Source organism: Nerophis lumbriciformis, linkage group LG05, assembly GCF_033978685.3.
Source record: "Nerophis lumbriciformis linkage group LG05, RoL_Nlum_v2.1, whole genome shotgun sequence".
NCBI classification, from domain to species: domain Eukaryota; kingdom Metazoa; phylum Chordata; class Actinopteri; order Syngnathiformes; family Syngnathidae; genus Nerophis; species Nerophis lumbriciformis.
The window spans coordinates 24,999,676-25,027,487 of record NC_084552.2 but is presented as its reverse complement, the minus strand read 5'-3'; the positions used below and the strand labels follow the sequence as shown (position 1 = coordinate 25,027,487).

The 27,812-nt window shown below is 41.2% G+C and overlaps 3 protein-coding genes across 8 annotated transcripts in view; 2 read left to right on the top strand and 1 right to left on the bottom strand.

Annotated features, from left to right (window-relative positions):
• Nucleotides 1–396: 396 nt before the first annotated feature.
• Nucleotides 397–8,978, bottom strand: LOC133606735 (prostaglandin reductase 1-like). Its single transcript, XM_061961008.1, has 9 exons — nt 8,876–8,978; nt 6,299–6,412; nt 6,173–6,218; nt 6,056–6,115; nt 5,696–5,863; nt 5,356–5,629; nt 4,905–5,010; nt 1,011–1,129; nt 397–906 (listed from the first exon to the last, which is right to left on the bottom strand). Exons 2-9 carry the CDS (start codon nt 6,402–6,404, stop codon nt 796–798), a joined length of 990 nt encoding a protein of 329 aa, XP_061816992.1. The 5' UTR covers nt 6,405–6,412; nt 8,876–8,978; the 3' UTR covers nt 397–795.
• A 59-nt stretch (nt 8,979–9,037) lies between these two features.
• Nucleotides 9,038–13,302, top strand: haus3 (HAUS augmin-like complex, subunit 3). Its single transcript, XM_061961020.2, has 5 exons — nt 9,038–10,343; nt 10,418–10,627; nt 10,717–10,949; nt 11,084–11,363; nt 12,958–13,302. Exons 1-5 carry the CDS (start codon nt 9,381–9,383, stop codon nt 13,183–13,185), a joined length of 1,914 nt encoding a protein of 637 aa, XP_061817004.1. The 5' UTR covers nt 9,038–9,380; the 3' UTR covers nt 13,186–13,302.
• Nucleotides 9,042–27,812, top strand: part of poln (polymerase (DNA directed) nu) — a 42,097-nt gene continuing 23,326 nt past the window's right edge. For 2 of the 6 annotated variants that reach the window (XM_061961010.1, XM_061961013.1), the window contains exons 1-19: nt 9,042–9,091; nt 13,403–13,527; nt 15,153–15,234; nt 15,307–15,434; nt 18,620–18,693; nt 19,308–19,769; nt 19,833–20,002; nt 20,069–20,181; nt 20,272–20,408; nt 22,190–22,249; nt 22,331–22,391; nt 22,648–22,712; nt 23,278–23,361; nt 23,438–23,533; nt 23,622–23,678; nt 23,763–23,819; nt 23,887–23,952; nt 26,263–26,320; nt 27,485–27,562. In XM_061961010.1, the coding sequence (XP_061816994.1) occupies nt 13,434–13,527; nt 15,153–15,234; nt 15,307–15,434; nt 18,620–18,693; nt 19,308–19,769; nt 19,833–20,002; nt 20,069–20,181; nt 20,272–20,408; nt 22,190–22,249; nt 22,331–22,391; nt 22,648–22,712; nt 23,278–23,361; nt 23,438–23,533; nt 23,622–23,678; nt 23,763–23,819; nt 23,887–23,952; nt 26,263–26,320; nt 27,485–27,562 (1,942 nt within the window). In that variant the 5' untranslated portion in view covers nt 9,042–9,091; nt 13,403–13,433. Of the gene's footprint in view, nt 9,092–13,402; nt 13,528–15,152; nt 15,235–15,306; nt 15,435–18,619; nt 18,694–18,849; nt 18,969–19,307; nt 19,770–19,832; nt 20,003–20,068; nt 20,182–20,271; nt 20,409–22,189; nt 22,250–22,330; nt 22,392–22,647; nt 22,713–23,277; nt 23,362–23,437; nt 23,679–23,762; nt 23,838–23,886; nt 23,953–26,262; nt 26,321–27,484; nt 27,563–27,812 lie in introns of those variants that run through there. The other 4 variants (XM_061961011.1, XM_061961012.1, XM_061961015.1 and 1 more) reach the window with 4 other exon arrangements.

Sequence of the window (27,812 nt, the reverse complement as noted above, 5' to 3'; positions counted from 1 at the left end):
CTGTTTGTAAACAATTAAGGTATGTAAATAAACATTTACAGATATATTTCCATGTAAATGACTCATTTCGCATTGAAAACTTTTTCAGGACAACCTAAAATCATCAGCCCAGAGGTAAGTGATTAAATTCCCCCAAATAAACGACTGTTTGATACGTATGTTTCAGGCTGAAGTAGTTTAAAAATTGGACAATTGTGAGCTTTTGTTTTAAAATTACACGTCAATGTTGCTGCCAATTATTGACCTATTTGTGGGCCTAATAAGAAAATACTCATTTAAAAAAAACAAAACCAGTAGTTTCAGCCTTTCCTCGCAAGAGCCCAAGATAGGCCTCGGGGATTATGTCTCACAGCTGTCTTAGTCACTTGAAGTGGGGGGAGGAAAAAATATGAGTCATTTTATTGAAGTCATTTTATTGGAAATTTAAAATATACTGTATAGCTTGATTTCGATGCTCTAAATGAATAGTTTCCACAGCACAACATGTGTGGAGCAGATTGTGCTGCTCCACTCAGCTGTAACCGGGCACAATAGCAGCTAAACGGCATCTCTTGTAACTATAGCGACGATGCTCTCATCACCGCAGCTCAGTGAAATTCAAATCAGTCTCAAATTACAGGCTTGGAAATTTCCAGATCAAACAAGCTCTGCCATGCAAAGGTTTTTTATATTCATATTAAAAAAAGGGCCAATAGAAATGGAAGACGATAAACAGCATATGTTAACATTATGTTGGTTAGTAGTCCTTCATACAATGATTAATACTGTTAATCTTTATGGTTCTTGTGTTCCGCATTAGACTTCCACAATCGCCTTGCCGGTGTTTTCTCCTTGCAGCATCCCCATAAAAGCGGCCGGCATGTTTTCAAAGCCCTTTGTGACGTGCTCCCGATTCTGCAGTTTGCCCTGTAAAGAGGATCAAGGTAGAACTGAATAAAAAATGTCTAACTTGAAAAATGACACAGACATATGGACACAATGCTGTTTTCCCCCTCAACATGTGGACAAACCTGTTTCAGCCATCCCATCAGCCTCCTGAGGGACTCCGCGTTCTTTTTTTCCCATCTGCTCTGCATGAAACCCTCCATCTTGAGCTGCTTGACAATCATGGTCATGTGTGGAAATGGTCCTGGCAAGACAGACAAACATCATTAAGTGGTAAAGCTTTTTATTTACTTTACAGGCCCCTTTCAAATGAGGTAACACTTATCACCCTTAGGTCCAAAACGGTCCCTCTCATAAAAGTGTAATAAAAATGTAATGTATCAACAACAACTTCAGGTCTAACCAAATATATAAAGTTATTATTTTTATAAAGATTTTCCATGTTTTATGCCATTTTTGCCATAAATACCCCTGCTTTTTTTTGGTTTGTTTAAATGGAAACACAAAATACTCAAGATTTTTCAAAAAGTAGGTGTAAAGTAGTAACTCACTTACAAGCTCAATTGATTATGTGACAGAGCTCTTAACTCAAGCACTTGTACCTCAAAACAACGTGGCCCATTGAAATTAATTAAAATCTATTTAATTGGTGCTTGACCCCCCCAAAACAGCACCATTTTTTTTTACATGAAACACGCTTAAAAAAAAATTCCCTAAACTTCTAACGAAGAAATACTGTATCCGAACAAAACAAAATAATGCACTAACACCTAGAGTAGTTTTACAAAGTGATGTAATAATAATGTACAGCATTTACCTTGGAGCGCTCGCGGGGTAGTTCTGATCACTGGTCGTTTATACAATTTATTTTAAGCTGCTTCTTTGTCAAACACACCTTTAGCAGCTTTTCTATATTTTCATGGATAAATGTCCACCGTTTAGATATTATTTTAACCTGCTTGGCTGGCACAGAATCTGGCTCCTGCTTCATCAGTATAGAGCGGACGAGCAGTGCTACACTCAAACTGCCTCGCCAAGTCAGGTTTTTGATGATTTATTTCTTCAATTCAATAAATACCATCTATTATTTTTGTCGGCTTTCTGTCTGTGTGTGTGTGTGTGTGTAACGTATTCAGCCTTGCCCTTCAGTGATAAGGTACATAAATACTAAGAAATGAAGTTTATTGGAGGGGGTTAGTATTAGTTTGTAGGAGCAGCTCCACACTGTATGGAGACACTGAATTAGCTGCTAGCCAGGATCTGCGTTTGGGAGCGGCAATAAGAGGCATTAATCGGCAATAGCCGATCACATTTCATGACCGTCCCATACTGACTTTTAAAAGCATTTTTTTAATGCCCTTTTTGTCACAATATATGCAATATTTACCTAGAAAAAAAATATTGACCTCGGATAAGCGGAAGAAGATGGATGGGATGGATGGAATAGTTGATAAGATTGATGCATTACTATTAAATTAGAGGGTATTTTCTCTCGCGTTCGACACCACCCACCTTCACATCCAGATGCAAAATCCACGTGTCCAATATTGCATAACTATAACCGTTTCTACATAGCCCCTTTATCTGTTTCTTATATGGTTAAATGATCCTTTGTTTTTTTATCTGCATCTTATAAAGTGTCCTTGGGTTTCCAGACAGGCACTCATAAAATAAATGTCTTAGTATCATCATTATTATGTCCTGTCCAAGCCAAACAAACACATCTAACATCACAAAGCACTGTATAAAAGATGCTATCATTGAACATGCAAAATGAACTACTATGAAATGGACAGTGATAACCAAGCGGCCTGAATATTGAGACTTCCATATCCCATTGTCTTACTCCCTTGCAATACGGCTTCTGGTGTGCAAGACAACCACAGGGATAAAAGTCTTGAAACATGTATCAATGTTTCATCAAAATCAGAATCAGCTTTAATTGGCCAAGTATGTTTTATACACACATAAATTTGACTTGGTAGACAGTGCTCTTTGTTCAATGTAAGAAATAAATATTTAATCTTTGTAATATAATACTTAATTTGTTGAGTTTACCGCGCGGATGAATTAAATGTTAAAGATCCGACCTGCACTAAAATTCAACTTCCATCACAGTCTAGGACGGGGGTCAGCAACACGCGGCTCTTTAGCGCCATCCAAGTGGCTCCCTGGAGCATTTTTAAAAAAAGATTGAAAATGATTTTTATTTATTTTTTTGTCATAAAAAAATCCAATCGTGTGCTTACGGACTGTATCCCTGCAGACTGTATTGATATATATTGATATATAATTTAAGAACCAGAATATTAATAACAGAAAGAAACAACCCTTTTGTGTGAATGAGTGTAAATGGGGGAGGGAGGTTTTTTGGTTTGGTGCACTAATTGTAAGTGTATCTTGTGTTTTTTATGTTGATTTAATAAAAAATAAAAAATAAATAGATGTATTTTTAATTTTATTTCTTTCTTGTGCAGCCCGGTACCAATCGATTCACGGACCGGTGGTTGGGGACCACTGACTTATGTCATGTGTTGCCTTCATTATAAGACTGATATAAGGCTTTCATTTTTTGCGGCTCCCGGCAGATTTGTTTTTTGGTCCAATATGGCTCTTTCAACGTTTTGGGTTGCCGACCCACCCGTAAACTGACTGTACAAACAGAATCAGATTATTATATCCAGGTGATGAGGAAGGACATTAGAAGATTTTGCTTCTTCCTGCTCCTTTCTGGCACACACCATATTATATTCTGTTTTTTATTTACTTTGTTAAAATCATATAGCTGGAGAGTATTTTCGGTTGTTGTGATGGAAATAATGTGTAATGTGTACAAGTACATGTCTCCTTCAGTGTTAGCAGTACAAGGCCGCCCTCTACTGGAACAAAGTGGGATAATATGTAAACATGTAGCCTCAGATTGTCAAGAGCAGTGTTTTTCAACCTTTTTTGAGCCAAGGCACATTTTTTTCATTGAAAAAATCCAGGGGCACACTATCCCATCCTCGTCTCCATTGTTGTGTGCCAAACTTGTCACTTATTAGTTCACTTATTAGCAATCTAAGCTTAATAATACACCATAAGAAAGCTTATTGTCTTTTTCTGCCTTTTATTCCCGCTCTTACTTTTTCCACTTCCAGGTGTCCAACACACAACACATGTCATCATAAACTGTGTCCCCCGCCCTTAAGTTCCCCTAACAATGGTTCCGTATTGTCCTGTGACCCGAGTAACCAATACATGACAGACACCCACCAGCAGAAAATGTTAAAACGAAACTCAATAGCCTATATCAGTGGTTCACAAATGGGGGTACGCGTACCCCTGGGGGTACTTGAAGGTATGCCAAGGGGTACATGAGTTTTTTTTTTTTTTTAAATATTCTAAAAATAGCAACAATTCAAAAATTCTTTATAAATATAAATTAAAACCTATCTTTTTTTTCCAAATAGTTCAAGAAAGACCACTACAAATGAGCAATATTTTGCACTGTTATACAATTTAATAAATCAGAAACTGATGACATAGTGCTGTATTTTAATTCTTTATCTCTTTTTTTCAACCAAAAATGCTTTGCTCTGATTAGGGGGTACTTGAATTAAAAACAATTTCACAGGGGGTACATCACTGAAAAAAGGTTGAGAACCACTGGCCTATATTGACAATATAAAGTCGTTCTCATAAAACACCTGACGCAAATGTTCGATATGACTTCAAACCATAACCATCATTAATTCTCTTGTCTCAAAGTAGGCTAACAAAGCAATGAGCTACCTGCTGCCACCTACTGGTACGGAAGTGTATTACATGGTTAATCTGCTGATCTCCAGACAGCACAGACACTCTACAACGACACATTGTTTGCATATTATAATTATTGCTTTGCAAAAAATATTTTTCCGAAACAATTAGGTGAAATTGTGTAATTTCTCACGACACACCAAACAATATCTCACGGTACACTAGTGTGCTGTAGCACAGTGGTTGAAAAACACTGGTCAAGAGTGTTCAGTACATACCAGTTTGAGGATCAGTGTCATTGTACGTAGATATACTTCCACACACAGCAATCCTTCCAAAAGGTTTCATCTGGGATATGGCCACACTTGAGAAGGGGCCTCCCACCTTAAGTGAACACCCAAAATGAGAAGAGCAGTGGGTAAATAGGGACGGCGTGGCGCAGTGGAAGAGTGGCCGTGCGCAACCCGAGGGTCCCTGGTTCAATCCCCACCTAGTACCAACCTCGTCATGTCCGTTGTGTCCTGAGCAAGACACTTCACCCTTGCTCCTGATGGGTGCTGGTTAGCGCCTTGCATGGCAGCTCCCTCCATCAGTGTGTGAATGTGTGTGTGAATGGGTAAATGTGGAAGTAGTGTCAGAGCGCTTTGAGTACCTTAAAGGTAGAAAAGCGCTATACAAGTACAACCCATTTATCATTTATTTATTTAAACAATGTGTTTTTAAGCTTACGTTTTCAAAGAAGCAGTCGTATCCGTCGGGAGCGGCCTTCCTCAGAGCCTCCTCCAAAGAGCCCACGGTTTTGTAGTTGATGGTCTCGTCGAAGCCCAGTTTTTTGAGGAAAGCCACCTTGGCGTCGGACCCCGCCGAGCCCACCACTTTGCAGCCCTTCATCTTGGCAATCTGCCCCACCACCGAGCCCACCGCCCCTGCCGCTGCGTTCACTAGCAGGGTTTCGCCCGCCTTCAGTTCCAGGACTTCTTCCAGTCCATACAGAGCCGTCAACCTGGAGAGATTAGGTTGGAACAACATGATTATGGGATGCCTTCTGGAAATGCTTTATCTTCATTACCCGGGCATGCCGATGATGCCCAGAGCCAAGGACAGTGAGACATCCTTAGGCCAGTCAGGCATGACGGGGACGAGGTCGGAGCAATCAGAGATTGTGTGGCTTCTCCATCCACTACGACCAACCACATGCATCCCGGCAGGAAACGCTGCATTTTTGCTTTGGACCACTCTACAGGCAAAAAAAACAAAACCCTGCAGTATAAGAAGTTCTCTGGAAAAATCCCCCAAATGACAAATCAAAAACATTCCAGCTGCAGCCCGATGAGTCAGCCACCAGCATTTGGATTGTTTGCTTCCTGGGAAAACAAACTGCTGTGGACCACATTTGCAAGCTGCGCTCTCCTCCTTATGTGTTCCTTACTTGGCCACTTGAGTTCCGATCATCACATCTCCTTCTTTCATGCGTACACGGCTGAACGGCCTAAGGAATCAAACATGTCAGTACGCTTGCAATGCAGACTCCTTACTCTGCACCCACCTCATGTAAGGGTCGACACTGAGAAACAATGCTTCCAATAGCACCTCTGAAACACAGAACATTTCACTACCGTTTAATATTACAGTTGAGAGACTTAAACATATGGACAACAATAATGAATAACACCTCCATCTTTCGGCTCGGGGAGATCTACTACTTTGAGTTGGAAGTTGCTTTCCTTGGGGAAGCCCTCAAAATGTTTAGTCAGTATCCACGTCTTGGCTTGAACCATGATTCCACCTGTGGGTCAGCACAAACGTGGATGACACAAATACTGCATATGTAAACATATACATGAGGAAATGCATTTTTTTTGTAAAGTATTTTTACTGTCAGTTTTCTTAAGACAAACATATACACATATAATAAAGTAAATAAATAAAACATGAAAATAAAAATAATGAATAAGTTTGATTTTTTTACACGGATTATAACATGAGGAAATGCATTTTAATGCAAAACCAAAAAGGTGTGTAACTCAAACCTTAGTCCTATTACAAACCCCGTTTCCATATGAGTTGGGAAATTGTGTTAGATGTAAATATAAACGGAATACAATGATTTGCAAATCCTTTTCAACCCATATTCAGTTGAATATGCTACAAAGACAACATATTTGATGTTCAAACTGATAAACTTTTTTTGTTGTTGCAAATAATCATTAACTTTAGAATTTGATGCCAGCAACACGTGACAAAGAAGTTGGGAAAGGTGGAAATAAATACTGATAAAGTTGAGCAATGCTCATCAAACACTTATTTGGAACATCCCACAGGTGAACAGGCAAATTGGGAACAGGTGGGTGCCATGATTGGGTATAAAAGTAGATTCCATGAAATGCTCAGTCATTCACAAACAAGGATGGGGCGAGGGTCACCACTTTGTCAACAAATGTGTGAGCAAATTGTTGAACAGTTTAAGAAAAACCTTTCTCAACCAGCTATTGCAAGGAATTTAGGGATTTCACCATCTACGGTCCGTAATATCATCAAAGGGTTCAGAGAATCTGGAGATATCACTGCACGTAAGCAGCTAAGCCGGTGACCTTCGACCCCTCAGGCTGTACTGCATCAACAAGCAACATCAGTGTGTATAGGCTTTCACCACATGGGCTCAGGAACACTTCAGAAACCCACTGTCAGTAACTACAGTTGGTCGCTACATCTATAAGTGCAAGTTAAAACTCTCCTATGCAAGGCGTTTATCAACAACACCCAGAAACGCCGTCGGCTTCGCTGGGCCTGAGCTCATCTGAGATGGACTGATACAAGGTGTAAAAGTGTTCTGTGGTCTGACGAGTCCACATTTCAAATTGTTTTTGAAAACTGTGGACGTCGTGTCTTCCGGACCAAAGAGGAAAACAACCATCCGGATTGTTATAGGTGCAAAGTTGAAAAGCCAGCATCTATGATGGCATGGGGGTGTATTAGTGGCCAAGACATGGGTAACTTACACATCTGTGAAGGCGCCATTAATGCTGAAAGGTACATACAGGTTTTGGAGCAACATATGTTGCCATCCAAGCAACGTTACCATGGACGCCCCTGCTTATTTCAGCAAGACAATGCCAAGCCACGTGTTACATCAACGTGGCTTCATAGTAAAAGAGTGCGGGTACTAGACTGGCCTGCCTGTAGTCCAGACCTGTCTCCCATTGAAAATGTGTGGCGCAATATGAAGCTTAAAATACTACAACGGAAAGTTGAAAAGCCAGCATCTATGACGGCATGGGGGTGTATTAGTGGCCAAGACATGGGTAACTTACACATCTGTGAAGGCGACATTAATGCTGAAAGGTACATACAGGTTTTGGAGCAACATACGTTGCCATCCAAGCAACGTTACCATGGACGCCCCTGCTTATTTCAGCAAGACAATGCCAAGCCACGTGTTACATCAACATGGCTTCATCGTAAAAGAGTGCGGGTACTAGACTGGCCTGCCTGTAGTCCAGACCTGTCTCCCATTGAAAATGTGTGGCGCAATATGAAGCTTAAAATACCACAACGGAGACCCCCGGACTGTTGAACAACTTAAGCTGTACATCAAGCAAGAATGGGAAAGAATTCCACCTGAGAAGCTTAAAAAATGTGTCTCCTCAGTTCCCAAACGTTTACTGAGTGTTATTAAAAGGAAAGGCCATGTAACACAGTGGTGAACATGCCCTTTCCCAACTACTTTGGCACGTGTTGCAGCCATGAAATTCTAAGTTAATTGTTATTTGCAAAAAAAAAAAAAAAGTTTATGAGTTTGAACATCAAATATCTTGTTTTTGTAGGGCATTAAATTGAATATGGGTTGAAAAGGATTTGCAAATCATTGTATTCCGTTTATATTTACATCCAACACAATTTCCCAACTCATATGGAAACGGGGTTTGTACATGAGTGTGGCATACGGATAATTATGCTACTATGTTGCCATGTTGGAGCAAATCCAGAATCGGAATGCATGTTTTCATCTTGCACAAACACGCCTGCCTGCGTTCACGTTATGTGGAAAATGTAGTCCACCACATATGATCGTGAAATCGTGTTTTTGTTACTCGTTTATTTAAAAAAAAGGAAATTCAGCGGGTGCATTGGAATCCCGACAATACAATATCATAAACAACGCATATCATTATGCAAACGCAGACACAAAAAACAGTTAGCATATTACCATTTTGCTTTTTTTCTTAGGATATTTCTGTGTTTTTCTTACCAGTTAGAGGTCTCTACAGGGGATGGCGGCAGTTGAGAACTTAACTAGAAACTTGAGGCGCCTTTGATGGCCAAAAGAAGGGGCGGAAGACGAAATTTGATCAAGCGCATATGATTGGTTGAAAACTTTGACGTCATCATTCCTAGCAGTCCTCCTTTGATGACGCAGAAATTATAAATTGGGCGCGGGCTGTATGCTTCTAAGCTAGTGGAGGCGGTGAGTGGACAGGTCAAATTTCTATTATATTCACTGTTGTTTTTAAAAGTATGTAACGGGAAACAACTTCGTTACGACTTAAATAAGAGGACAAATGTTAGTTTGCATGGTTTTCGGTTCATATTCGGGTTTTTTTTTGGTGGTAAAAATACTCGCCTGTCGGTGTTATTCTGTAAAGGCGGCACAAATATACCCTTCTCATGGTGAATGGTAGTTGGAAATACTATATTGTAATAGTGTGTTTCTTTTAAAAAATACAAATAAATTATAGGAAAACAACATAAGCACTATGTTAAACGGTCGTCAGTTTGTGGAGGCAATGGGCCGTCTGGGTTACCCCGATGCATCCTCACTGAAGGCCTCTGAGTTCGACTGGCTGTTTGACAGCGCCCCGGAAAACCTCCACTTTTTGCGTTTTGTCTGTCGGTCACTAAACCGGACAAATGTGTTGACCCCGGAGGAAGCGTCTGCTTTCCAGGAGCTCTGCAATTCTGGCAAACCCATTCTGGATGAAGCCACTTTAGGAGAGGTCCTCAAAACCATCGGACCATCTAAGGAGAACAGTGCAATCGCCTTGTCTTCATCTTCGTCCATGTTTGCAGCAGATCCGGGTGTTTCCTTAGAAGACTTGGAAGCAGAGCTCCGGGCGCTGGGTGAGGAGAAAGAGCTGAAACAGAGTCGTTATAAAAAGTTGCAGGTCGCAGCCACTTCTCGTGCAGATATTGACCTTCGTCTGGCCGCAGAATCGGAGAGTGCTGTGTCCGGGTTAATCGAGATCAATGCTTATCTTGGAGCCGAGAATGCGGACACCAACAGTGCACTACAAAGCTTCACAGATGAGGTCAGCAGGCTCACATCTTACTTCTCTGCTCAGTCTGAAGCCATACAAAACGACAAAAGGGAGTCTGTTAGCAGAGCGCCCACAGCTCTTCTATCCCAGCTGTCTTTGGATCCATATCTGCATCAAGAGGAGCTTAATACCAAAACACTCTCCGCCTTTACCCGGACGCACTTCTTCACTGGCATTTCGGACATCATTGAAACTTCTTACTCCCTCCAGCTGTTGGACCTCAGCTCTTGTGAAGGTGAAGAAAAGGAGAAGGAAGAGAGTGTCGTGGAGCAAAAGAGAACCGAAATGGCCAGACTTCAGTGGTCTCACATTGTGGCTCAGCATCAGCTGATGCAAGCCACTGCAGAGGAGAAAAGTGTCAAGGCTGGACTAGATTGGCTCTCTGACAACTCCTCTTGCAAGGTAAACATATTTAATCTTGCGATGCGTTCACTTACATGATAATCCTCCTTTTTTTTGGCCTGTTACCCAACCAGAGCATCTCCAACTCTTCCTCGCTTCAAGTGCGCGAGGTGGTGTCGAGAAAGGAGCTGCAGGTTGTGGAGGGGGAACTCGAAGCGCTGCTCCATGGAACGGTGCCTGCTGCCCTTCGGGAGTCAGCGCGGGTGATTAACGTGCCTATTGTGAAGGGAGACCTGGCCGTGCAACTGGCCAGGCAGAACTACCTCACATCTCAACAAAATCAAGTTTGTGTTAACAAGTTGCTTATTTTTTTCTTTAATTCTACTGGAATAAATTAACAGCTAGTCAAATCCTTGTCACTTAATCCAACAAGGTACGCAATGTCCTGCTCCGCCAGAAGGCCTCCTTTGACATCGTCCTCTTGGCCCATGAGGTGGAGCTGAATTGCTGGAGGGCTTGCCTGAAGCAGCTTAGTGATTTGAGCAGCAGACTTGTTGAAGAACATGAAGTGGCGTCCATCCGGACGCAGGCTCTGGCACATCCTGAGCTGGCAGTAAACACAAGGCCAAGATCCATCATCAGCTGCAAGGACGCTGCACTCAGCAGGTAGTAGGATTATTATTCTCATCAATGCAGTTTACCAACTTTCCCCATTAGGTGGTGCAACAAGGCAATGCATATGCAAATCCGGCTACACTGTGCTTTTCTTGATCTATCCCCTGTTCAAATGCTTTCCACAGACTCCTCCAGATCATGGATTCCGCCCAGGCGACAGCAGAACCTTTCCGGTCACTCGAAGAACTGGACCAGGCTACCTGCAATCTAGCAAACAATCTCCAGGTGTCCCGTGATGCACTGGCAGCTGCCAACTGGGAGCAGAACTTTTCTATGGCTCAACTGGAAGGCCACTGCGAGGCTCTTCACAGGGCCATGTACACAGAGTTCCAGCAGCTGGTCTTAAGTCCACGCCTATGTTCTATGGCCATCACTAACCAAGAACTGCTCTGTCCTAATGCACAGGTGGGTTTGTTTTCATTCACCTTATGCACACCATTATTGTCACCATTGTCTCTATCAATCTCTGTACATTTAGGAAGAGATTTACTCAGAATTACTATATTTTACCATAAGAAAAACTACCAAAATAGCCCCACAAAAATCAATGCTTTACTCTAAACTGCTGTGCTATACTATCCTAATGCAATAATTAACTTAAAACCAATATGTTTTATCCCCAAAATACTATACTTTAGTCAAAACCACTAGTTTACAATAAAGAGACTATACTTTACTCAAATCCCCCACATCTTAGGATAAAAATACTATACGGTATTAGACCACACACTTTTTATACAGAATTACTACACTTAATTCAGAACCAAAATAACAAGCTGCAAGACGAAATTAAGTAGCTGGCCGTTAAATTGTGCAGCCCAGTCACAATTTATCGAGCACAACCAGCTTGTGTGCTGTGCTCACCACATGCTGCTGTATGTTACAGCAGAGATTACGAAAGCCCACAGCGAAGCAAAATTGTTTAAGATGGTTAAGTGCACGTTTAATGATCAGTGGCTCCAGAAAAAAATTATATAATGTATGATCAAAGCCAGTGGGTAGAAACGTATATGAAGCACATCGCACCTTCTGCAAGGTAACATTGCAAAATTGGGACTGAAGGCATTGGAATCCAATGGCGAATCAGATAAACATAAAGTGGTCATAAAATGCATGCATATTAGTTCATAATAGAGGCTTTTAGGGCTTTTGCCTGTATTGATGTGAAATGGATCCTGAATTGTATTTAAAGTTTTAAATTTGACTTTTTGAAACCTACTGAGAACCTCTATATGAGACTAAAACTACTATATTTTAACATAAAAACTATGCTTAACTAAGAACTATTACTCTATATTTTGGCACACAAATATAATATTTGTCTTTACAAACGCTATGCAGTAGTTACAAAAGGTCAGATGAAGACCAAATAAATTTTTTGCATAAGAAGCAATGCAAATCCAAATAATCAGGTACACAAATATTACCACCATTTTTTTTTTACTGAGAATAAATGCAAAAAGGACTAATGAAATAGATAAGAGGGCATACACCATCCCTTCAAAGTTTATTGAAGACTGACCCAGGAAGGAGGGAAGGGGACCGGAGAGCCACGTGGACGCTTTTACAAACTTTAAAGACTGAATGTTTAGAGATGTATATTTGCTCAACTAAACTTTATTGTAAACTTCAGCAGCCGCCACAATCCTTACACTCACTGACTAGGCTAACTTCCTGTACTGTGTCCCCCTTAAACAATTTCCCCTGCCACCTGTGTTAAACTAGGAACTTTTACTCTAAACAACTATATTTTACCAAAACAAAATATTGTAACTCATAGTGCCATAAAAAAAATTGTGTTTAGCTATATTGTAAACTATAATTGGCTCAATAACAAATTTCCCCAAATATTCTATAGTTGTCCATGAAAATACTGACTGCTCAAACTAAATAAGCTTTTACTCTGCCATCAAATGAAGACACACATTATACGGCTGTTGCTGAAATGTAATTTAGTAAGTCATGATCTTGAATATAAATGTCATTTATCCCCCTTTAGGAGCTGACCAAAAAGCTTGCTGTTGCAGAGTCACAGCTGCAGAGTTTGCAAGAGGTCATGCAAGATATAATCAAAGAGGTGAAAGCCAAAGGCTCCCAGCTTGAGCACAACCCCCTCCTCAGTCAGGAGAGAGATCTTTACATTTACTTCCACTTGGATGCTAGACTCCTTCAGAAAGTTGTGGAGGAGCTGGAGAGCAAATTGAGACTGAGGAAGGAACAGCCATGATGCTAAAACAAAAAAACATTGTTTTTCTTTGTTTTGCTTTTAATGCTCTTGCCAAGCAGTCTTGTAATGTCTTTGTTTGGCACATGTCCTCTAATAAATAAACATTTCTAAGCAGTCTGATGTTGTGGACCGTATTTAAGATCTGTTTCCAAGGCTATTGAATGTAAGGTAGTCCAATGTGTGTCTCTGGTTTTACTCCTGCGTTTGTTTTTTTCAGTTACCGAGAGAGAAAACAGACTTGATTGAAAATGGAGGAACCCAGCAGAGAACCGCTTTCCATGGCGGCCCAGAAGATTCTGGCTGTTCTCCAAGCCCAGAGTAAAGCAGCCAGACATAGGCACAGTACGTCATATACAAACCCCAAAACCAGTGAAGTTGGCACGTTGTGTAAATAAAAACGGAATACAATGATTTACAAATCCTTTTCAACTTATATTCAATTGAATAGACTGCAAAGAGAAGATATTTAATGTTCGAGCTGAGAAACACATTTTTTTTTTGCAAATCATTTACTTAGAATTTAATGGCAGCAACACATTGCAAAAAAGTTGGCATAGGGGCATTTTTACCACTGTTACATGGCCTTTCCTTTTAACAACACTTTGTAAATGTTTGGGAACTGAGGAGACACATTTTTGAAGCTTTTCAGGTGGAATTCTTTCCCATTCTTGCTTGATGTACAGCTTAAGTTGTTCAACAGTCCGGGGGTCTCCGTTGTTATTTTTAGACTTCATATTGCGGCACACATTTTCAATGGGAGACCGGTCTGGACTATAGACAGGCCAGTCTAGTACCCGCACTCTTTAACTATGAAGCCACTCTGTTGTAACACATGGCTTGGCATAGTCTTGCTGAAATAAGCATGGGCGTCCATGATAACATTGCTTGGATGGCAACATATGTTGCTCCAAAACCTGTATGTACCTTTCAGCATTAATGGTGTCTTCACAGATGTGTAAGTTACCCATGCCTTGGGCACTAATACACCCCCATACCATCACAGATGCTGGCTTTTGAACTTTGCGCCCATAACAATCCGGATGGTTCTTTTCCTCTTTGTTCCGGAGGACACAACGTCCACAGTTTCCAAAAACTACCACAAAACACTTTTCCACTTTGCATCAGTCCATCTTAGATGAGGTCGGGCCCAGTGAAGCCGGTGGCAGTTCTGGATGTTGTTGATAAATGGATTTCGCTTTGCAGAGTAGAGTTTTAAGTTGCACTTACAGATGTCGTGACCAACTGTAGTTACTGACAGTGGTTTTCTGAAGTGGTCCTGAGCCCATGTGGTGATATCCTTTAAACACTGATGTCACCTGAGGGATCGAAGGTTACAGGCATTCAATGTTGGTTTTCGGCTCTGGAGTGATTTCTCCAGATTCTCTGAACCTTTTGATGATATGACGGACCGTAGATGGTGAAATCCCTAAATTCCTTGCAATAATGAGACATGTTGTTCTTAAACTGTTGGACAATTTGCTCAGCATTTGTTCACAAAGTGGTGACCCTCGCCCCATCCTTGTTTGTGAATGACTGAGCATTTCATGGAAGCTGCTTTTATACCCAATCATGGTACCCACCTGTTCCCAATTAGCCTGTTCACCTGTGGGCTTTTCCGAATAAGTGTTTGATGAGCATTCTTCAACTTTCTCAGTCTTTTTTGCTACTTGTGCCAGCTTTTTTGAAACATGTTGCAGGCATCAAATTCCAAATGAGCTAATATTTGCAAAAAATAACAGTTTTCCAGTTCAAACGTTAAGTATCTTGTCTTTGCAGTCTATTCAATTGAATATAGGTTGAAAAGGATTTGCAAATCATTGTATTCTGTTTTTAATTACGATTTACACAACGTGCCAACTTCACTGGCTTTGAGTTTTGTACATTATTTCGGGAGTGTAATCTAGGTTGTTTAGTTGGTCTGTTGCAATGAGAGAGTGTTGTGTTTTTTCTCTCTTGTTGTATGTCAGGGAGGTATCCTACCAACCAGAGGCTGATGGGGGCTCCTGGCACTCAGACCAAAAATGAGGAAGCATGGCAGGGCCCAGGCTTGTAAATTGCTCGATTAATGTCATGTTATATGTTGTGTATGGATTATAAACTAGTGTCATTTGTCCCTCACAGCTCCAGCGATAACGGAAATCCCAGTTCTCTCCTCAGTATTCCTCCTCCAAAGGATGAGTTCTGCGATATTAAATTGTTCCCCTGTGGTCACCATGCTGAGGCGCCCACTGTCAAAATAAGCACCGAAGGTAGTACCAACACATCTGTTGCAGGATTGAAGGCAAATTTAGGACTAATGATGCAGGAATTACCTACAGGAAGTGACTTGGACACGTGTGTTTAGAGAGCAGATTGACCCTAGTGTGTGAATGATTGTCTGTGATGGTCCTGCGATGAGGTGATGACTTGTCCGCAGTGTACCCTGCCTTCAACTCGATTGCAGCTAGGATTGGCTCCAGCTCCACCCACAATCCCAAAAGAGGATAAGCAGTAGAAAATGGATGGATGATTATTACTATTTCAAGTCAAGTCCTTATTCAGTTTTGACAACAAATTGTGCTGTGTTTTAGCCCAACACTATATATTTTGCAGCATTGACATATTTTGTCATTCACAGCATATGTTGCCAATACTGTACTAATGATTTATCTCAATACAATAAAAGGAAAAAATAAGGCCTCTAGTTAATGTTGTGTAAAAAATATAGAGGTAGATTACTTTTTTGAGACCAACACAGTCACTATCACAACTTAGTTTCATTATAAGGCTCAAACTTGTACACTATGCAATCATTTGGCTTTTGCCTTGATAGCATTTCATTATATTTTCTGAGCTTTTTTTAAGTTTAACTTTATTCATTTATTCTTCAACGGACCCAAAGTTAGTACTATTTACAGATGACATGACTCTTTTGCTCAGGACAGAACACAGAAGCTAATACAAATAGCAGAAGAAATTAACAAATTAATTAGATGGTTTGACAAAAACAGACTATCCTGGAATCTCAATAAACGAAAATAATGCTATTTGGTAACCGTAGGAGAAAAAGACAAATGGAACAACAAGAAATAGACGGATTAGACATTGACAGAGTAAAATAAGCCACATTTTCGGTTGTAATAATAGACAATAAGGTGAACTATAAATCTCATACAAAATATACAACATAAGGTGGCAAGAAATACACCAATGCTGTCCATTCATCTTATTCCGTTGGTCCAAGGTCAGGTCGCGGGGGCAGCAGCCTAAGCAGAGAAGCCCAGACTCCCTTCTCCCCGGCCACCTCGTCCAGCTCCTCCCGGGGGATCCGAGGCATTCCCAGGCCAGCTGGGAGACATAGTCCCTCCAACGTGTCCTGGGTCTTCCTTGTGGCCTCTTGCCGGTTGGACGGTGCTCTAAACACGTTGCCAGGGAGGCGTTCGAGGGCATCCTGACCAGATGCCTGAACCACCTCATCTGGCTTCTCTCGATGTGGAGGAGCAGAGGCTTTACTCTGAGCTCCTCCCGAATGACAGAGCTTCTCACCCTGTCTCAAGGGAGAGCCCCGCCACCCGACGGAGGAAACTAATTTTGGCCGCTTGTACCCGGGATCTAGTCCTTTCGGTCATAACCCAAAGCTCATGACCACAGGTGAGAATAGGGATGTAGATCGACCGGTAAATTGAGAGCTTTTCCTTCCGGCTCAGTTCTTTCTTCACCACGACGGATCGATAGTGTCCACATTACTGCAGACGCCGCCCTGATTTGCCTGCCGATCTCACGATCCACTCTTTCCTCACTCGTGAACAAGACTCCGAGGTACTTGAACACATCAATGATTTAAGCTAAATTTAAACTTCCAAAAATCCCTTCATATTCTTTACTGCTCGCTCGTGTTACCATATCTGACTGATGGTGTAGAAATATGGAGAAATAACAACAAAAGTACACTTCATTCACTAACCGTCGTACAAAAAAGCTCTATTAGAATAATCCATTATGATGAATATAGTGAACACTCAAGCCTTTTATTTATTGAGCCAAAATGATTGAAATTGTTATATTTGTTACATTTGCAAAAAGCTCAAATTATGTACTAACTCAGTGGTTCTTAACCTTGTTGGAGGTACTGAACCCCACCAGTTTCATATGCGCATTCACCGAACCCTTCTTTAGTGAAAAATAAAATGCTTTTTTTTATCCAATCCAAGACAAAGTTATGTTTTTTTACTGGTGCACAAAATTAACCGTGCATGAACATCACCTTGTTCAAAGAAAAAAACCAACACAGTGCATAAACTCACAACAAATTACACACCTGCAAATCAGATGGAAAATTAGAGGTAACATTGTTCGGGGGTATCCATAATACGCCGATAGGGAGAAGTTTTTATTTACACGATGAGTCGGGTTTGTCTTGACCTCCGCGGCAGATGCTCCGCCGAACCCCTAGGGTTCGAACGAACCCAGCTTCAGAACCACTGTACTAACTAAACTATAACTTACAACTCAAAAATGTACAACAATTATTCTCAACAAAAGAGAACTACAATCTTAGGGAAAAATCTAATTCAAAGCATGCGTATGCACGTACAGCACTGAAGACCTTTTAGTATATCAGTATGTGGAATTGAATTATGGAAGGGATTCAGCAAAGAAGTGAAACAATTTACTAATATGATCCAGTTTAAGAAACTGTTCAAACTCGAAGCGTTTACCAAGTACAGTTCAAAGATTCCTAAAGCATTTTAAACTTTATTGAAAAAATGTATAATCTTATTCATCTCATTATGTGAATTACAATTTATTTAACCATTTATTGAGAAATTTATAAATGGATTTAAATTGTGTATCAAATTAAAAAGGAAGTGAACAAATGCGTTAGTAATTGTTATTAATTGTAAACCGGGTAGAATTAAATAAGATCTGTTTTTTTCTATACCTTTTCAGACATGTTGCAATGAGAAACTGAAAATATGTGATTCATCATACAACTGTGGTATGCGTGTTCAAAATAAACTTACACCATAAACAGTGACTATAACCTTGGTTTCTCTTAGGGCGCGCATCCAAGGGATCAAGAAAGTCGATCTAATCTACCGTATTAGTATTCACATGCTTTTTGTATATATTTGTGTATTTGCATATATGTATTCATCCATCCTTTTTCTATTCGCCACCCCTTTAGAACTAATTTAGTGTTGCCAATGAACCTATGCCCAGGGGCATGACTTTGGAGGTGGGAGAAAGTCGGGGTGTTTGTGCGTGTGTGTGTATGTATGTATGTATACATATATAAATACACAATAAATTATATTGTTTTATTTGTGTGCGTGTTCTGAACTTGCCCTGACACTGCAGACATGCATGCTAATGTAACCTTGATGCCCCATTGATTCGAAGTGTGTCTGAAAAGTGATAATCAGATTAAAAAGGCTCTAACCTCTTGCTGCAGTAAACCTGGGGAGGAAAAGCTGCCTCATGCCAATGTCACTGCATGGGAACGCCCAGCACTTAAATAATATCCAAGTGAGTGACATTTAAAAAGAAAAACCGCCAGCAGACACTAAAACGCATCAATTGAACTAATTTCAGCAATAAAATCATAAAAATTAAATTGTTGAATAGACGATATGTCTAATATTTTTTATTTCTAACCGTCCACCCAAATGTTGACACACGTAGGATGGAGGATTCTCGTCTGGCCATCGCAAGCACTGATCCTGCAGCCATGTGTGGTACTGTCAGTTTGCATGTACTTCTGACATGTACTCAATAAAACGCCAAATAGTGCTTGCAAAAAGGTGATCAGTGTTGATAAATCTCACTGCGTGTGCTGTATAATTATATTTGCATTTTCTTTTACCAGTATTGTGAACATTTTGATGATCATCATACATATATATATATATATATATATATATATATATATATAAAAAACATATTAATGAAGACTGAGACTCAAAATGGATTGCATGCCTTATTCTGCTCCCTTAACAGACGTAATCCACTTTGCACACGTTTAGTAGATCAGTTTTCCCGTGTGCTATCATGGTTTGCAGGTGATTTAGTGCACGCAAAATTTAGTAAATCAGGCTTATTTTTTTATTTTTTTCATTTAACTTCAACTTTCTTTTCCATAGGTCAGCACTGAAAGCAGCACAGCCTTGCCTTGCCTCCGAAAAACGTCATTGCAGGAATCCAGACCCCTAAATGGACGACAAAACACAAGTCAACCTGCACCCCAAAATCAAGTTCTGCCTGATTCCTTGAAGAGGAAGCATGAGTTGCTTCAAAATAGAACCCCTCCCCCCCAAGTCCCCCTGCATTTTGTTGCAGCCTTGGAACCAAAAACCAACTGCTTCCATAAACCACAAGAGATGACGACTGGCCTGCAAAGACGTCGGATCAATGACGGCGCCCCTAACAGCTGCTCAAAACCAGGCTGGCTAGCCGCTATCTTGACCTCTGATTGTAAAGTGAAGGATGCTGAGGCGCTGAACCTCGATGCAAAAAGGCATATGTTTGAGGTAGTTAGGCAGGCTCAGGCAGTGCTGCTAACCATGGTGTACCGAGATGGTAACACTCAGTTACACTCAGGGACGGTAAGTCGATAAATATAGCTTAATATGCCATAAGGATAAATGCTTGCTGGTTCTTCTGCACAGAAGCTCACTTCACCAGTGTGTGGCATCCTACTACTACTTAAGAATGATCTGGACAGCACCGAACCGCAGGACTCACTTGGCCTCAATGACCTACTGCTCTACCTAAAACTGGACTTCACCCCAACATGGGCCCAACAACACACGCAGCAGACACACAGGACTTTCACCAGGTGATGTTTGCATGACGCCCCATCTCCTTTTAGGATTTTTGCTCAATAAATGTAAATGCACCACAGAGACCTACTTCTACAGGTGTTATTTTCAGCCCAAGTGGTCGTGTGCTACAAGGCCAAGAATTTGCTTTGCACAGTTCTGCAGTTGTACAGACAACACATCAGCTGGAAACAAGGCAAGGCACAAAAACATGACACCATGGCTCTTTGTATGATATTACTACCCCTTGTTACCTTGGATCAGTCAGGTTTTGCCCTCTATCTAGTGTCAGGTTGCAATATCCAGGACCCTCAGGTATCAGGGTGGCTTCTGGACCCTGGAGATCCCTGCTCTACCTACCAGGGCCTTCTTAAAAAACATTTCAGGGCGTCACAATCAGCACCAGCTCAGAGTACCACACAGGTAAACTACCTTCACTAACTATATTTAAGGTTTCTCCGTTCCCGAAGACAAAAGTTATCTATGTTTTAGAAGGCACATCAATCAATCAATAGATCAATGAATCAACCAAAGTTTAATTATATCCCTTAATCACAAATGTCTCAAAGGGCTGCAGAAGCCACAACGACATCCTCAGCTCAGATCCCACATCAGGGCAAGAAAAAAACTCAACCCATTGGGGGCGTAATGAGAAACCTTGGAGGGGGCCGCAGATGTGGGACCTCTTGCATGTAGACACGTCGCGGCGCAGGGGCGCCACCGACTTATGCATGAGGAGTGGTCACCCCGGGTCCCGACTTCATGTGCAAGTCCAGTCCATTGGGAGACCAGCAGGGGATCATCTTGAATGGAGACAAGTTAGCAGCGCAGAGACGTCACCAACTGATGCACAGAGGAGTGGTCCATCCTGGGTCCTGACTTTGAACAGCGAGCAACTCATCTGTGGTCACATAATAACCTCTCCAGGAGAGGGGGGACAGAGCATAAAAGAGACGGCAGATCAACTGGTCTAAAAGGGGCCTATTTAAAGGCTAGGGTGTATAAATTAGTTTAAAGATGGGACTTAAATGCTTCTACTGAGGTAGCATCTCTAACTGTTACTGGTAGGGCATTCCATAGTACTGGAGCCCGAATAGAAAATGCTCTATAGTCCGCAGAATTTTTTGGGCTCTGGGAATCACTATTAAACCGGAGTTCTTATAGCGCAGATTTCTGGCCGGGACATATGGTACAATACAATCCGCAAGATAAGATGGAGCGAGACCGTTTAGTATTTTATACGAAAGTAGTAAATGGGTTGTACTTGTATAGCGCTTTTCTACCTTCAAGGTACTCAAAGCGCTTTGACACTACTTCCACATTTACCCATTCACACACACATTCACACACTGATGGAGGGAGCTGCCATGCAAGGCGCTAACCAGCACCCATCAGGAGCAAGGGTGAAGTGTCTTGCACAGGACACAACGGACATGACGAGGTTGGTACTAGGTGGGGATTGAACCAGGGACCCTCGGGTCGCGCATGGCCATTCTTCCACTGCGCCACGCCGTCCCTTGACCTTAAAGTCGCATGTTAAGTGCACAGGAAACCAGTGTAGGTGAGCCAGTAAAGGCGTAATATGATCAAACTTTCTTGTTCTTGTCAAAAGTCTAGCAACCACATTTTGTACCATTTGTAATCTTTTAATGACGTAGGGAGACCCGGGAATTACGTTATAGTAGACGAGACGTAACGAACGCATGAATAATGATCTCAACGTCGGCGGTGGACAAAATGGGACAAATTTTAGCGATATTACGGAGTTGAAAGAAGGCTGTTTTAGTAACACTCTTAATGTGTGACACATCAATGTCCCATCATTCCAGGCTCCAAACCTTCACCCACACACACTCCTTGGACCAGATGTTGAAGCAAGTGCCCCACGAACTGCCACAGCCAAAATTATTTCCCTTTTAGTCCTTAATCTCCTATGCGGAATAATTCAGTTAAAAAAAATGAAAAATGGATTGCACAAAATCCTTGAAATTACCACAAACGGGCCAGGAACTTGAATTGGCACCATGTTTACTTCCATAAACACACTTCAGTACATGTGACCTTATGTGTTGTGCCCATACAGGTCGCAGTTGAAAAGGAAAAACCTGAATTGGGTATCATACCAAGCAGTGTGCCTCTTTCTTATCAGAACGCACATTGCCAATTGCAGAAAAGGTCAAACATAGTCATTCTCTGTGTCCCAGGTCATCTCAGACCTTTGCTCCCTCTACTGGCTCAACGAGGAGCTTTGTTATAAACTTCAGGTTAGAATTTGATTGCTTCTCCATCTTTCTCACACATTTTCACTAATCTCTTGTGTGTATGTCGGTGTGTGGTGTTTGCAGAGCCAAGGTCTGTGGAAGATGTACTTGGATATGGAGCTGAACATGATTCCTATTCTAGCAGGTGACCAGCTCCAGTGATTTCTCAATATAGGTACAATGACACAGGTGCCCATTTCTGGCCTTCAAAGTGCAATCTCTATCTAAAGATGAATTACTGTGCTTTCAAGTGCTGAGAAAATCAAGTATTAAGCACGCACAAGCAGTATCTTAGCCTACAGTATGTGCAACCCTAATCCTACTTTTGTATGTACACTGATACTAAGATATAATAAATAAACTATGATGATTTGTTTCATTCACTCTGATTTGTGTTTTAGTAATGGAGAGCCATCGCATCCATGTGGACAAAGATGTGGTTAAGAAAATGTCAGACTTGCTGGGGGTAAGACATGACACAAAAACAAAACAGTGCTAGACTTTTCCACGTCGATGATCAGTTTTTGTCAGAAACGTACCATCAGACCCGCTTGCATCCTCCTATGAGATGTTTTAGAGGAAAACGTCTCTGGATCATTCGGTGTGTGTCTATAAATAGGATGAAAAGTATTTTCTTTCAAGTGTCTGTGCGAGTATCACTGTCTGCCTCGGCCAACATGCACACACAGCAGGTGCTGAGTCGGGTGTGTTTGCATGAGCTTAACCGTCAAGGTCACCTCTTCCTTCTAAACGGCATCTTTGTGTGAGTGTGGTTTTCAATACTGCGGGGCTTGAATTTAATATTGATGATGCAGTCTGTCACTTGCTTTGAGGCGAGGAAAAGAACATATTTTATTTTACAATTTGGGCTCAAGTCTGCAAGCTATATCTTGTTTCGCCACCACACCATTGTCTTTTTGTCCTGTTTCCTTTCTCTCTTGTGTATCTATCAAGTGTGTTCTGTATTTCCCTTGCACATGGTTGTCACTTATGTTGGTATTGTTTTCAAAATGTCCTTTTGTCTTCATCAGGCTAAGATGAAGCAGTTAGAGGAAGAAGCCCATCGAGCTGCTGGACAAATGTTCCTTGTTACCAGCAACATTCAGCTGAGAACTGTCAGTAACGTAACATGTACATCATGTGTGTTTGTGTGGATTTCAGGCTTTGTATAATATTTAGTCAATTGAAAAGGTTCTGTTTGAAAAGCTGCGCCTTCATGAGCTCTGTGAGAACAAGAGGCTTCCCAAGACTTTCAGCACACAGCAGCAATCTACCTCGGAAGCTGCAGTACAACACACACGCACACAATACATGTACATAAAATGCCACTGTAGTATAACATTTTTTAAATTACTATCTTTTGTCTTTCTTGCAGTTGATGCTGCTACAGGATTTGCATCCTCTGCCAAAAATTATTTTAGAATACAGACAGGTTTGTTACCATCCTAGCCTAATGGTAAGAACTTATTTTTGCGTTACATTTAGCTGTAAATACCATCTGCATTGTTGCCCTTAGGTCCACAAAACCAAGTCTACTTTTGTCGACGGGATCCTTTCGTGCATGATGGGCAGGGTGAGCTGTTTTAATGAGGTGCATCTCAAGTTAGAACAAAGTAAGTCACTAGTCAACATCCCCTCAGGACTACATTTCCTCCACGTGGTTGCAGACGAGTGTGGTGACGGGCAGAATCTCTGCAAAGCACCCAGTAAGCACCTCCCTCACAACACCACAGCAGAGTTTTCCTTTAGCTCTTGTTTTTATTTATTTTTAAACTGGAAATATTTGTATGCACTCCTAAGATAGTGTAACTATACATGATACTCAACATGTACTTAATTCATCTAAGTCTACTTCTCCATTATGGTAATGATTGAGGTACAGTAAGAAAAAGTAATTAGACGGGGATAAAGATGTGTTACAGTAAAATAAGTAGTCTGTCATCTTAGATAGCTTTCACAATTACGGTACTATACATTTGTTAAGTAAAAGATGTGTGATAAATAATTCTGTAATTGAATAATGATAATGCTACATTCTATCCGTGCAGTTTCCATATCGCTTGTATACTCACGGGTACATCCCAGCTGACTTCAGGCAAGAGGCGGGGTACAACCTGGACTGGTGGCCAGCCAGTCACAGGGCGCATTTGGACAAACAACCATTCATACCTATTGACAATTTAGAGTCTCCAGTTGATTCCGATTTTTACATGTTAGAAAGCGAAAAAAACCAACTAAAACCTTTGTCTTATTGTCCCTCATAATGATTGTGAACGATAGGCAAAATAAAATAAAAAAAATTGCAGTTCGCTTTAAGTAAAACCGTGAAAAAGAATCAAAATGGTAAAATCAGACAAATTTAGACATTTGCAGTATGTGCTGGGTTTTTAAATCCCTGTTTTAACAGTACATGCGTCTGCCTTTCACGGCAGAGGTCATGGGTTCGAATTCCTGACCAGGGTTGCATCAGGAACACTACCTGATGTAAGTACTGAAAAAAAATTCACGCATTGAGTCGCTGTTGCAGCCCTCAATGGGGAAAAAGCTAGAAGTGAAAAAAGGATATGCAGTTTTTTTGCCGACCGATCCAGCATCAGATTCCTGGATTACGTAAACCCTGGTGGGCACATAAACTCACTTCAAATTCAGTCTCAGTGTCAAATGAGGAGTACTGCCGAGCTGGTAGCTTTCATCTGTCAGGTTCGATTGAGGTAAATCCCTTCAGCATGGTACAAATGGCTGCAGAGACTATTCTCTACTGGGGAAAAATCCCTCGTCTTGATCTGTTTTTGTTTCCTTGAAGCTGAAATTTAACTTTCAGAAAAAAACCTGCAATATATGATTCGCTGTTGAAGCATCTTTTGGGGTTTGCCCTGGGTCTTAGTGCCCCTATAGCCTAAAAGCACCTGACTCCATTTGATGGATAGCTAAGCTGCAGGTGTTGTGTAGCATCCTTGCACCAATCAGCACAGATGGAACCCAGTGTTTGTTGGTAGCTGCAGTGTGACGTGAATAACGACATGTGCGTTTTAATCGTGCATATGTTCCGTGACGAGTTGTTAAATTGGTACACAGCAACTACATTACTCAACACGACCACCACAGGTAATTCTGCGCCATATGTTTAGCAAACTAGTCAGTCAGACTTTACATTCATCTCAATACATGTTTTGTTTAACTACTTCAGTCAGTACTGATTCATGCTTTTGTCACTGCACACTCTGAGTCACCTGTCAACACAATTACACGCAGCTTTAAACTTCACAGGCATGTGTGTATGTCTGTGCTGTTGTGCTTTTATATCCTTTCCTCTGTCCACACCCTGCCTCTGCAGTCCTTTTTACAGCCCTCCCTTGCCTCTGTTACTGCCTCCCTATCGCTGCTGAATAATAAATAAGGGGTGGAAGCAGTGTCCCCCTCCCACCATCCGGATGACACAGAAGTACACTCACTCTAAGGGTCAAATTTACCGCATAATGATCGTGCATGAATGGAAACAGTTTCATCCATGCATAATCTTTCTTCATCCCAGCATATTACTTGTAGTCTCTCCCTCTCTCTGTCTCTCACACACACACACACATGCTACGGAGGATGGATATGGGGAGATTATCGGCGTTTGAAATGGAACTGCTGAGTTCCCTTTTCCCTCACATTAGAGGGTGTGTAGTGTGACTGATCACTTTGCGATTTTGCTTTCCTCTGCTCGGAAATAACTGCTAATGTGACGTGTGTGGTTGTGTTATCTGTTTCAGCATTTTCTCTGATTACTTTGTGGCTGGATGTAACACGGGGAAATGATATGACGATCACTGCTACTATTTTAAGATGAGAATCTCTCTAGCGTTTTAATTAAACTATGCCCAGCGTCGTAACCCATTTGATTAAAGAAATGTGTCAGGCTTTTAATTGCCTGGATGAGAGGGGCAGAGTGCAAACCAGCACTGCAATAATAAATGTTGAATTAATACCTCTCTGATGTTTTGTATATTTACTGTTTGTTTCCTCCAATCTAGAACTTCCAGGCTATCCCAAGACAGCCACTTACAATCAGCAAGAAGCAATACATACATGGTAAGGTGCCCAGATGCCTAGAATTTTAAATCTGCTCAGGGCATTCTTCTTTACATGTAAATTGTAAAACAGATGAGGTGATATTTGTTTATTTTCAGTATACGCTCGGGGAAAAAATTAATTGACCTATTTCTGGATTAATTAAGGTCCAAATACTTCTCTTCCATCTGTTGCCAGGGCAGGACCACATTAACAAGCTGTTACTAGCTGGCACTACAGGCCACGCTCAGCTCTTTTTCTGTTTGTAGTGATTCATAGGCGCTAACATCAGCACCTTTGCTCGCCACCGAGAGTTCTTTGTCATCAAATCCTCCTTTTCTCCATCAGCATCTCTCCCTCAGTCATGTCCGCCATCTTGGGCCGAGTCAGCAAACAGTGATAATGTTTTGTAGCATTACCCTTTTCCATCCCATTATCTTCCACTTAGACTTGAGATATACAGGTACATACTGAACCAGATGATGTGTCCTCTTCAGCTATGCACAATTGACTGTTAAATGCTCTTATAACAATATTATGTGTCCCGAGGGCCTGTTTGTGAGAACCAAACATGAGAAAACTATTATCTCCCACACTTGTTTGAGCCACTTTAGGCAGAAGTGGTCGGGGTTTGAAGTTTCATGTACCAGTAGTCATAATGTCGTGAAAGACAAACCTAATTTCTTGGTGATAAGATTCCCCTCTCGTTAGATGAAGCCGCCCTGTGTATATGCCCACAACTTTGTAAAAAAAAAAAAGCAGTCTTTCCTACACATCTTTGAAAATAAAATTGTTCAATTTATTCCATTACAGATGTAAGAGCTGCATGCGTGATTATTGTATTTTTCTTCAGCAAATAGGCTAGCCGAACATAATGTTGCTGTTAAAACAGTAATGTTAGCACTGTAGTTCACATAAATATGCTAGTGTTGCTAACAATGGTGTCCTGTTCCATTGTTATGCATGGCATCTATTACGTTGGGCAAGTGCGCAGCCAGACACAAAATGGCCTCATTCCAATAGGAATTACTGAAAGCACTTTTAAACTGTCTAAATGTCAGTATTGAGGCTTAATTATTGACAACTCACTTCAAATACATTATTGCGGGTTATCTTATTTAAAAACTATTGTGCTATAATATGGGACTTTTGAAAATGAAATGTGTGAGCAATGTTTATTCACAGGAAAGGAGGAAGAGGTGGTGACTGTTCATCCTCGGGCAATGTTCATTCCTCAAGAAGGCTGGGCCTTTGTTGCTGCAGGTAAAGCCAACACACTTGCTGGCCACAGTGTCCCTAGGTAGAGCAGGGAGGTACAGACAATTTGTCACACTTACATAAGTAGGGTCAGCAAGAGGACAGAACACACACGCTAGAGTTTCACTACCCAGTTTACACAAGCAGCCCAACATATGCCCATACAAGCATGCTTCACCTGGTCATCCGCTCTCTATGTCCTTCACGTTCTTCAATAATTTGTGGGTTATGGAACTATGTGGAGACGTCGTGGCTC